Source organism: Drosophila elegans, unplaced genomic scaffold, assembly GCF_018152505.1.
Source record: "Drosophila elegans isolate 14027-0461.03 unplaced genomic scaffold, ASM1815250v1 contig_149, whole genome shotgun sequence".
Lineage (NCBI taxonomy): Eukaryota > Metazoa > Arthropoda > Insecta > Diptera > Drosophilidae > Drosophila > Drosophila elegans.
In genome coordinates, this window is record NW_024545513.1 from 19,174,307 (window position 1) to 19,186,647 (window position 12,341).

General features: G+C 41.1%; 1 protein-coding gene across 2 annotated transcripts in view; it reads left to right on the forward strand.

Moving 5' to 3' along the window:
* LOC108138492 (GAS2-like protein pickled eggs) overlaps positions 1-12,341 on the forward strand; it is a 57,353-nt gene that overhangs the window by 29,626 nt on the left and 15,386 nt on the right. For both annotated transcript variants that reach the window (XM_017260698.2, XM_017260699.2), the window contains exon 3: positions 573-978. In XM_017260698.2, coding sequence (XP_017116187.1) covers positions 811-978 — 168 coding nt within the window. In that variant the 5' untranslated portion in view covers positions 573-810. The remainder of the gene's footprint in view (positions 1-572; positions 979-12,341) is intronic.

The following is a 12,341-nucleotide window of genomic DNA, read 5'->3' on the forward strand; positions in this document are numbered from 1 at the left end:
ACTGGCCTTGGCTGGCAATTGCCGGTCGGTTGGTAGCTTCAAAAAATGCAATCGTCTTCGACATTAATCTCTCCTTCTGACCGAAGTTCACAGTTCAATTGGGCTTACCGCTAATTAGCCGCTCGAGAAACCGACCTGTTAATGAGCTGGGGCGGGGGGTTGTGGACTTTAACTTGGGTGTGATGTGATGCCATTAACCTGGCGCCCAACACTCGTACCAACTTGGTTTTCTTGAGGTTGCTGCTGGCTTGTCTGAGGCTTTTTCAAGTAACCGACGACGATTGTGTGCCGCTCGCGAGTCACTTTTATGTTTTATTTATTGATTTTATTTGTATAACTTTTTGCAGTTGCTGTTGCCGGCGGCGGCGGTTGTTTGCCGTTGTGGTTTTCAGTCCCATAATTATGTCAGCTGCAGTGGCACAATCATAAATTTACGCCGCTTTGGTGCAACAATTTTTGCAATTTATGATCCACTTGCTGGCAATCTGATTGCATATCATCAATCAACAAGGGGGGAAATTCTTGAACATTTAAAATATAAATTTTACAATATTTCTTACTATTTCTTGCAGCTTGAATTCGAACCCAATCGAAACGCTAATCCGAACCAGACGCAATGCACTGCAGCCAAAAGCGTAACGAAAATCCGACGATCAATCTTTGCTAAGGTCGCCCGAAATTCCCCAATACAAGGAACATAAAAAAAAAAAAAAAAAAACAAATACATAAACTAAGCCCAAAAAATCGAAAGCTAAGGCAAAGGAGCTGTGAAATAGAATTTTAAGGGGATTCACAAAGCACAACTCGACGATGGCCATGTTGGAGGCAAGGCCGTACAGGCCATTTAAATCCAGCGAGGAATATCTGGAGGCCATGAAGGAGGATCTGGCCGAATGGCTCAGCACACTCTATCCGGAGCTGAGCATCAATGCCGAGAACTTCATGGATCGACTGGACACGGGCGTGGCATTGTGCAAGGTAAGCTCTTCCGAATCGTAAAAGAAAAGTCACACGTTTTCCAGCCCACATACTCGCACTCTCGACACTTTTCAAGTGCTAAGAGCTCGACAGATTTCCATTTCATCTTTATGGCCGGGCTAAAAAGCTTCTTACCTGGCCAACGGCACTCTCCAGTGGGAAAAAAGCAAAAACCAGGTCACCGGGAGTTCATTGAGCCAGCTCAGTTGCTCAACCGAAAGCATTTGTTCATAAGTTCATAATTTAAATGAAGCACCAAAGCAAAGGCTGTGCCAGGGAAGTAAGCCAAGGGGCAGGGATAATAAAAGTCGAGGAACAAAAGGATACCGTCGAATGAGTTGGGCATTTTAAGGTATCTAGTAAATTAACCTAAAAGCATTGCCACAACTATTAGCTGAACCGGGAAACAAACAAATTAAAGCAAATACAAATATCAAAACAATTACAATAAGAATAAAAATATAAATATTATTTTATAAAATCATTACTTATATCGACCGTACGAATTTCTATAAATTCGATTTACAATTAACCTTAGTTTATTCTAACTACAAACTAATGATTGGAGATCAATTCAGCCAGGGAAATTCATTAACAATACTTGTTTGGAAACTTATTTTTCCTATTCAGTAGTTAAAACAGCTGAACATCTAAATTTGTTACTGTTCTAATAATAGTCCATTTTTGTATAGTTTATATATTATCTTCCAAAGAACATTTTTTAAAAAATATGCAATTTTCTGCGCGGTATGTTTTGATTACTAGAGTTGGTTTGAAAATTTTAAATTTTTAATAGCCATGAATGCCATCAAAGTTCCTAAATGATGAGCAGTCATTCGAAGAAGGTCCTTGTAAAGATGAGGATTTCGGAAATATACGAAAAAACATTTGATAAGTTTGAAGAATGTCTAAGAATGTCACATTTGTTATGAATACGATTTTCTACCTCCCACTAGCAGAACTGAACTTCTTAATATGCTACTTACATCTGATCTCTGAGAACATTTGATGGACATAAACTATCCCCAATAATGTTCGGTTACTTGTATGTATTTATATAATATATGTTGTACATATACAATCTTGTTATTTCTTACATCTGCCATGCTATGGTCTTTTCTTTGATCAGTAGTTCTATTCGCTTGGCTCGCTTTGGCTTGGCTTTTGCTTTTCTTTTTTTCTGTTTTTCTGCTCTTCAGTTTTTCACTCAGTCAGTTTTTCACTGCTTCACTTCTACAGTTTTTCAGTTGTTCAGTTGTTCAGTTTTTCAGTTTTTCAGTTTCGGTTTGGCTTGGTTTGGTTTGGGTGGCACATGCCATAACCACAGCTCCCTGCCCGCTGCCTTTGGCCCTCTGTTTTCGGTTTTCTGTCTTCGGTTTTCAGTTTTCGGTTTTCAGTTTTCAGTTTTCAGTTTTCAGTCTTCTGTTTTGTTGGCGCTGAGTGGCGCCAGTAGCACCCGACATCGTCACGCTGGAGGCCAATAGCAAGACCTCAACCCGTAGACAATTTGTCTTTACTTGTGTTGTTGCTGCCCCGATGTTGCGATGTTGCGATGTTGCAGTTGCAGTTGCAGTTGTGTTTTTCTCTCTTTTATTTTGCTGTGTTTTTTATTTTTTTCGTTTTTACACCCTAGCAAAGGGTAACATAAGTTTTGTAAGAAACTTACTAAATGAGACATTTCCAATCATATTAAATATAAATAAATATATTGTCGATCCAGCCATTTTTAGAGCTTTATATGAGTATACTTCAAAACATAGTTATGGCTAACTATTTTAGAATTAAAATTCAACCGAAAATCGACATTGCTTAATTGTTTTTTTTTTCATACACGCATACAAATCGAAATAAAGTTGTTTTAAAGAATTTTGTTTGTAATAGCTGAGAGGGTATTTAAATTTCGACTTGCCGAAGTTTTCTGTACTTCTTGGTTCGTACTCGTATCGGCATCGAGATCGCCTTGCCCCCTTTGGTTGTCCCTCCTGCTGCGACGGTCCAAATGTGTGCGGATATTTGTTATTTAGCAGGAACATAGCCAAGAATTCATAGAACATTGAAGCCGGGGCAGAAATATAACACAATAAGTGTTGGGAAATGTCAGTTACTGTTCAAGATAGCAGTAAAATTAGTGACTGTTATTAACTGACTATTTTCTAACAACGTAAATAGACGTCGAATTATATGAGAAAACTTATTTTAAACGTTTAAATTCTATTGATTGTTTATTGATTATTGTGATTTTATGAAAAGAAAAATAGTGTGTCTACTCAAAAATCGCTGAAAATTTAAGGTCCCAAAACTCCCACGTCTAATCATTTAAAATTGGAGTTTTTAGACTGTAAACAAAATTATATTTATGTAGTGTTGGCTGTGAATAGACTAAAAACTATCTATATCTTAAAAAAATTTAGGTAAAATAGATTTTCTAAATTTCATTTTTACTTTGTTTCGAAATTGGTGATGTAAATAACTTTTTCGTTGGCCCAAAAAGAATTTAAGTTAATTTTTTTAGCCAAGGATTAATTGTAATTTTGAGTGAGTGCATAAAAATTAAAAATTGATTAATTTGCCACTGTATCAGAGCTAGTAAATTCTATAAAGTATTTTCATTAATTTGCTCCTATCATTTAGAGTTTTTAATTTGGAGTTATCATATGTCTGCTATATTTGTAGGCTTGGTTACTGGATAAGTGCTAAAGGTAACGCTGTTTTTATACGTTTATCCACTCCCCTAACCACTGTAGCCACACACAGCGATCTCGCAGCCTCACCTGCAAATACACACCTCACCTCGGATCTTGGATCTTGGATCTCGGGGATCTTGGATCTTGGATATTTCCCCCCCCCTCTATTCCCCAATGGACAACAAGCATAGACAACTCCACCCCGAGGCGAGTGCTCGATATGGTGATGGATATGCGTGCAGCATAATCATGAAGTTGCTTTGATCTTCTGTCTGCGCTGTCTCGAAATAAATGAAATGACTCAGACTCAGACTCACATCACATCACATCACATCACATAAATTTTGCACCAGCCAAAGATTGGGGGGGGGGGGGGAACCTGCGACGGCTGCCGGAAATGTCATAAGCATAAATATAATTTTTGATAATTGTGTGTGTCGCGAAGCGTTAATGGAACTTTAATTGAAACTCCGGGATAGAGAAGTGGGGCTCTTTCGGTCTGTCGGTCTCTCGATCTCTCAGTCTTATGGGTCTTAAAGCAAAACAAATCTCTCGTTGAATGGCCAGCAATTCTGAGGGGGATGCAGTGCGATTTGATGTCTTCATCGTTCCAACAACGATCGTAATTACGACTTGATGGCCACTTTAAACGAAGGGTGGTCCGAACAACGGGGCGAGGGGGGGAGGGCCAATTAGCCAAAGGAGATCGTTAGCTGTCCGACGATCATTAGCGAACTGTCTTAACGATCTGTATAGCCAATTGCTTGCCAATTTATCTAGTTAATTATACGGATTTTCTATAGTTAGAACTTCTCGCTTATGCATGCGCGTTTTTAAGTTTTGAATATTTTTAAAACTGATGATCCACCCACTCCAATATTGCCCAATAAGCAACTTTGTTGCTCAATGTTTTCCGTTACGTTTTTTTCTTTTTTTTTCTGTTTTATTTGGGCACTTTGTTTGGCTTTCGTCGTCGGTGGCTAATTGAATTTGATAAAAAGCCAGCGAATGCTTTTAATTGACCAAACATTCGGACACTCACACAGTCGCCAATTATACGCAGATAACCCAAACAGGGGCAGATAATGCCCAGTTCTCTATTTGGGTCTTTCGATTGGGTAAGTGAGCTCTTCACTTCCGCCAGCGAAGTCCGGACCCGTATCTCCGTATCTTTGTCCGGAACTGGGACAGTCTCCACTCGGGAAATGAAACATTTTGAAGACCATAAAAGTGGACTCAAAATATGTACGAACTGTATTAATAGTTAACTGGGAAGTCTGGTCTTTATAAACAGAAATATGCCGATTATGGTTTAGAATGTTTATTTTGCGTTATGCTACTCTGATTTTGTTTTATGCTATTTCTATTTTGTTATTCTATTTTATGTTAAATTGAAATGTTAAATAAATAAAGAAAATAATAATTTACATACAAATGAAAAAATCTTTTCAAATCTATAATATCCTTGCTAGTTTAGCTATTTTCTTCCTTTATTCCTACTATTAAAAGTGGATTATAAAATATGTTTATTATATGGTATTACAAAAAAAGCTACAAGTCCATTTTAAAATGTTTGCAGGCTCACTAGAAAAGGCAATAGCTAATTCTTTGAAAATAGTTTAGGATGGCTACATTAATACATATTATTGTCGCTGTAGAAATATTTTTCTTAACACTTAAAAATAATTTTGACACAACAAACATTAACCAACACCACAATCTATAGCTGTGTGTTTTCTGACAACGTTCGACCATTTGCTTGGCTTGACAAGTGAAAATTCCCAAAAATATTGCAAAAAGTCGTGAAAGAATAACGAAAATTTAGAGAAAAATGAGTGAGACACCTGAAGAACTAAATAAGCAACTGATTGAAGACGAAATTCGCGAGTCGGAAGAGAAAAGGGATATGGAAATTCAGCAAACACTTAGCCAGCCGGCGGAGATGAAAGCTGGCGGAGAATCTGAGCCGGAGGTGGATGAAAAGGGGAAAAGCCCAACCAGTAAGCGTTCGACATCATCGAGTTCGTCCAGCTCGAGCTCCAGCTCTACCTCCTCGGGTCCAAGCACTTCCTCGAGTTCTGGCTCGAGTGATGGCTCTGATGGCAGTTCTACCTCTACCGCAAGTGCACCTTCGATCCAGAGCTTCAAGGTCAAAAGTCAGTGCCGGGAATCCTCTACAGAAAGTACCACTACCAAATCTGATGCTAACAAGGGAATGGCAGGCAAAAGCGTCGTCAAAGGCACTTATAATCCCTGGAAGAGACAATCGAGGAGCAGGAGCAGCAATCCCCCTCAGAATCCGTGGAGGAGCCGTAGTCCCCATCGGATTTTCAATCCCTGGAGGCAACAACCGCAAGGTGAGCGCATTTCGAATCCTTGGCGGTCTAACAGACGCAGTCCCCGGAAATGGCAATCGATGGGCGGACGTTCACCGACCCTAAATCCGGGTCACATTCCCAGGACATGCTCGCCCAATCGCCGCCCGTCCAGGCAATCGATATACCGGAACCGCAGTCCCCCCCAAACATCACGGAGGAGCCGCAGTCCCCCCCAAACATCACGGAGGAGCCGCAGTCCCGGCAGTCCCCGCCGGAATGCGGTCAATCCTTGGAAGCAACCACAAGGTCAGCGGGAGGATCTGGAGCGAAACGAAGCGGAGCTCTACCGACGCCGCCACAAGATCACATTGGCCAGCAATGATCCGCGCCCTGTGCCCAAGCCGGTGATGAGTTTCCGTCGCAGTGGACTCGGCGACTCGATAGTCCGACTATTGGAACGCCAGGGCTACGAGGCACCCACTCCCACCCAGGCGCAGGTCTGGCCAGTGGCCCTGGCGGGCTGTAACCTGGCCATGGTTACCGCCAAATGCTCGGGCAAAACGTTAGCCTACCTGCTGCCCGCCATATTGCATATCCAGCGGCATGGACGCCGCCGGCTGGCCGGTGGACCCATTGTCCTGGTGCTGTCGGATTGTCGTGCGGCGGCCACGAAGGTCCACCAGAAGGCACTGATCTACACGATTCCCCATCAGATCGACGCCCAGTGTCTGCTGGGCAAACTGAATGGCAGGCAGATCGACTGCCAACTGTTGGTGGTCGCAGCCAGTCGCCTGCCGGATATTCTGGACGGGAATGGTAATGGAGAGGAAGGGGGATGGGGAGGGGGACGGGGCCAGGCGCTCTGCCTCGATCGCTGCACCTATCTGGTGGTGGCCGGCATCGATCGCTTGATCGACATGGGACTGGAGGCTGAGCTACGTCGTCTGCTCTGTCGGATGAGTTCCCAGGCCCAGGTGGTCATCACCGCCGCCAGGTGGTCAGACGACCTTAAGCGGATGGCCCGCAAGTATATGGATGACTATACCATGGTACGAGTGGGCTCAGGGCTCGACAGTTCGCCACCGAGGAGGGAACGGTTCCTGGGCAAGCTGCGCCAACGGGTGGAGGTCATGAAGTCGCGCGTGAAGATGCAACGCCTTCAGAGGGAGCTGACGGCCATCTACGATGCCGACGATCGTCCCGGCAAAGTGGTCGTCTATGGGGAGTCCAACAAGCGTGTGGACGTCCTGGCGGCCCTGATCCGTATCTATGTACCCTGCGGCGGCATCCACAGCGGACGCACCCACGCAGAACGCAAGGCCACAATGGATGCCTTTCGCAATGGTACCTACAACATCATCGTCGTCACGGACACCACAATTCGGGGAATGGATTTGCCAGACGTCAAGCACTTGATCAACTACGATTTTCCCATCTCCATGAAGGAATATGTCCATCGTTTGGGAATCCTTTCCAGTTCCGCCGAGTGCGAGGCCGTCAGTTTCTTCGGCCATCTGAATCGCCACCTGGCCGAACCCTTGATCGGATTCCTTGAGAAGTCCAAGCAACAAATTGATCCGACTCTGATCAGGATGGTCGGCAACCCATTTCGCAATCCTCAACATCAACATCAACAACAACAACAACAGCAACAACAACAACAACGCCATCGCAATCGCAATCGCAATCGCAATGACAATCGAAACAACCATCGTAGGTAGACATGATCATTTAAATAAAAGCAAACCCCAGAGCAAACATTTTGATGGGTTAAACGTAATGAAATGCCACAACCGCCATCCACCATCTTTTATAAATACTGCGTTAACCCAATAAATGTTTATCGATTGCCTTGGCCAATGCATACCAAGTGGGGAGTTGGGGAGTTGGGGACTTAAAAGGTTAAGGGGGTTTCTTTTGAGTGCACGTCGCCAAAGAAAGTTGTGCATCCAGAGCAGAGAATACGTGATGTTATGCAAGTGAAGAACAGGAAAGAAATGCATGCCATCAATATTCAAATAAAGTACTTTATCTCTTTATCTCCACACAGGCATTAACACTGGAATAAAATTGGAACAGTAAAAATAAAATGGCTAGTAAAATCAAAATTTAAATTTAAACTAAAGATAAAATCATAATCAAAATATTTGAGTTAATGTATTTACAATGAATGTACATCTAATTAAATATTGATGTTAGGTTGCCATTAAAACTAGTGAGACTTAAGAGTTAAGGGCTTTTCTTTAAAAATATTTATCTTATATATTTCATAGCTTGATAATGATTAAAGGAAGGTTATGATAGTTGGCTTATCATAGAAAACAACAATTACATTTCTGCACAAACGCTCAATAAAAAAACTATATAAAACTAAAGGAATGGCTTAAATTTACCAAAATCAATTCGATTTATAACCAACCATTGAAAAAATATCCCAAAAATTAGGAAGTTTAAATCTTATTCATGCCTGCAGATTGTTTTCCATCGATATTAGTTTGGTAAATTGGCATAAAAACGGCTGGATCTCGAATCGAATCGAATGGAATCGAATCATTTGGCTTCTGTCACCGATTTGCCGGTTCGCCTACCGTCCAACTCTGACATATATGGGTCAATATTATCTATATCCCCCCATTGATTGCCGGAGTTATTTAGTTGTTTGCGCCAAAAGCAAATGGAAATGAATCAAAATTCATTAGTGGTGAATTTATTGTGTTGGCCATTTGATTTCAGTTCCAGCCAAGATCAAATATCAGGCCAATCGATCGGGTGGGCCGTTCGTCCGTTGTTCGTTTGCCTGATTGGGGTGTGAAGGGGTGGTGCGCGTATATATCGCGGCTATATCACCGACAGATATCACAGGTGGCTTGGCTTGCAGCTGAATTTTGTACTAAAAAAAAAAAAAACACATATATATATATATATGTATAAAAAAAGGGGGGCGGCGGGCCGTGTCTAATCCGATTTTGACTTTATTAACGGTGCAATTTGTACCGACAACTGGCAGACGGGAACCAAACGAGCAGCAGCCCAAACTCTTAACTCTTTTAACTCCGAACTCCCGTAGACTGTTAGCCAAAGACCCCGAGCGATTATTATTTATGGCCGCGAGTGTTAGCCCCACACTCCGCCCCCCCACAAATTGTATGCTAATCGCTTGGACCCCAAGACATTGGCAGCTGTCCCAAGTGGAACTGGACATATGGACATGTGGACATGTGGACATGGAACCCAGGGGACCTGGAACACTCGATTGTTTTGCTCCATCGGTACTATGCACTATGAGTGTGGTGTGCCTGATTTATGGAGTGTCGCTGACTAATTTGAAATCTTACGAGGGGTGTGAGTTGCAGTCGCATTTGCAGTTTGCAGTTGACTTTTTTTTCCCAACTGCAATTGACCATTTCTAGGGATGGCAGAAAAGCGTGACCAGTGAAGGCAGCAAAAAAATCGCTCACGATCGTAACTGCAATGTTTCCAAATTTAGAACCACCAAAGGTCAGCGACAAGGGGGCGGAGTTGGTGGGATGGAGCCCAAATAAGGCAATCGATACAACAATTGATCGATTTCGCTGAGTCATCACGGTAATTTTAGATTACGAAAACTGTTTTTACATATTCAAGTCCTTATTCAACGGATATGTATGGTTATATAGGAACACGTTTTGATTTGGCTATATTATGGTCGTAATCATTTTTTTTTTTTTTTAATTTAGCAAACAATATAAAATTGTACATGAAAATATATTCTTAAACAATCCTATATCAGTGATCATTTATAAATTAAATGTTTTGAAGAATTCCGAATCCTTAGAAAAGTTTCCTATTAAACGATTCCTTTAAAATGAAAGTATTAATTTCCAATTAGTGATTATAATAATTCGAATAATTGTCTGATCTGGTCACACTTTCCGAGCTTATACTGATTGCAAAGAAAACAAAAACAGTTGCAGCGATAAGGTAAAGCAGTCACATATGCCATCCACTCGAATTGTATTCGGCGGATTTTCACTTCAAAGGCAAGGCCGCCGAGAACAGGTAACACCCACCCACTACCCAATACCCCCTCTTCCAGCCAAAGTGATTCCCACGCACTGGATGTATGACCGATGGCCCCTGTCAACTTCTTCTTTAAGTGCAAAAAAAAAAAAAAAAAAAAAAAAAAAAAAAGTAGAAAGACACAAAAGAAATACACTACTTTTGCCATCACAAATATTGTGAATTGAAAAGCCAAATATGAAAAGCCGCACAGCAAACACAACGATACGTGTGTCGTGTCAGCGACGTCAATGTGCCAAGTTTAAAAGCCTTATAGCTTCAATAACCCAAAACCCCAAGTCGCTGCGAGATCTTGCAGTCACGTTTGCTTAATAAAATTAATATTTACATATGTTCCGTATTTACACACACACACACACACACAACAGCAACAACAAATGCTGCCCCTCCGAAAGTGGACAAATAGCCAAATAGACCGGCATGGCCAGGCAATTTGCACGATCCGCGTGGCGAAGATCCCCTCGAATCCCCGATCCACAATCCCCAATCCCCATTCCTATACCCCAGCACGCACCATAATTCGTCCGTGATGATCTCTGTGTACGTTAAAGGGGCTTTCGTGATCCGTGATCCGTGATCCATTGGGGAAAACGAGCAGGCCATGCGGTAACCACCGGGTGACTCATTCATTGCCAAACGGCGATAAGGATCGCAGTCAAAACGGAAGCTCACCGATCGTGAGCCAATCGAGGAGAGATATCTCAATGGCTATCACTCAATTTTGGAGGAGAGCCACCTCCCCAGAATTTAAATAATATTAAAGCTCAAGCCGCATTTCCTCGAAGATGATTATTAAAATAGTAAGGTCCTTAAAAAAAATTTTTTTTTTTTCTTTTACATAACAAATTTTCTAACGAATTCAACGAGGTATGACATTTTAGGTCGGCAATAAAGACAAATGTTTGTAACATCGGGATTATAATTTTCGAATTTTGTATTTCACATCACGTTATTTTGGTTTTTTATCAGAAGGATCGGACCTTAATAGCATAAACTAAAGATCACTTGATAGTTAGTTTTACACTTGCCCAGAACTAAAAACATTCCAGAAGCAGTTGAGAATTACCCTTTAAAATGTTAATATTCTATGAGAAATTCAATAAGGAAATCTTTCCAATAAAATGAGATCATGAACATTATACAATGTACTAGTTGTTTGGGTTGTTAGTCTTACAAAATATATGGATTAGCTCAGCCTGGAGTTTTGCTAATGGACAGCTCATTTCTAATCGGTGGCAAACAGAAAAACTCGTAATGCTTTTCTCGTGTCTCTCTCTATGGATTTTGGCAATTTGAAACAGGAAACACACCAAATCGGACAAATTGGACAAGCGCGACAAACAGATCTCGACGTTTGTGACTTGTTCTGAGTCGGACTCTGTTTTTTGTTTTCTGTTTTTGTTTCTGTTTGTGTATCTGTATCTCCATCTGTAAATCCAAATGTATCTGTATCTGTATCTGTATCTGTATCTTTTTTTTGCAACTAGCCGTCGCAGTACTGTATTTTGTCAGTCTCGCTCTCACTTTGGTGGCAAAGTCGCGAGCTCGCACATAGATCGACTCTAATTTGGCCAGAGTCTAAATTCAAGTTTATAACTAAATATGCGCCAAGTAGGCACAGATCATTGTGGGAGGGCCGAGGGGTTGGGCAGGGGGAGGGGGGTTCTCGGTATAGCCAAAGCTCTAGCTAACCTCGATTGCGTTTGCCACATTTTTAACAACTTCACCCACATTCAAAATTCGTTTTGGCTTTGGCCGACAACAACAGCAAAAACCAGTTCGGTTCGGTTTTATTTTGTTTTTTTTTTTTTTTTTTTTTTTTTGGTTTTAGCATCGAATTCTGCCACTTTTGGCCATATCCAAATGCCCATCTAGCTCTGTTGTTGCCGTCTTTCTTTAGTTTCACCCAATGTCTCTAAGCCCTAGAATCGTAAATATTTTATTGTATCTTAGGAAGCTGTAATTTCCCCTGACCGTATAAAGAGTACCACCAAAATTTGACTTGATCATTAACAACCTGATCGTTTAAGTCCGTTTAAGGAAATAACTCTGCTAATTTAAGGGTATTTAGTCAAAATTATTGTTATTTAAGTAGCTCTAATTAGTACTTCCTAAAAAGTGGACTTTTAAAAAAGAGGAAAAGAGATGATAACTTTTGTTGTAATTTCGAATTCGAAAATATAATAATGTTATGAAATATATTTATAACATCTTATAATAAATTATAATTGTTAGACCTCTTCACATATGTGATTAATAACTAAAAGCAATTAAAAGGTATTTGTAAAACTTTTTCTTTTTG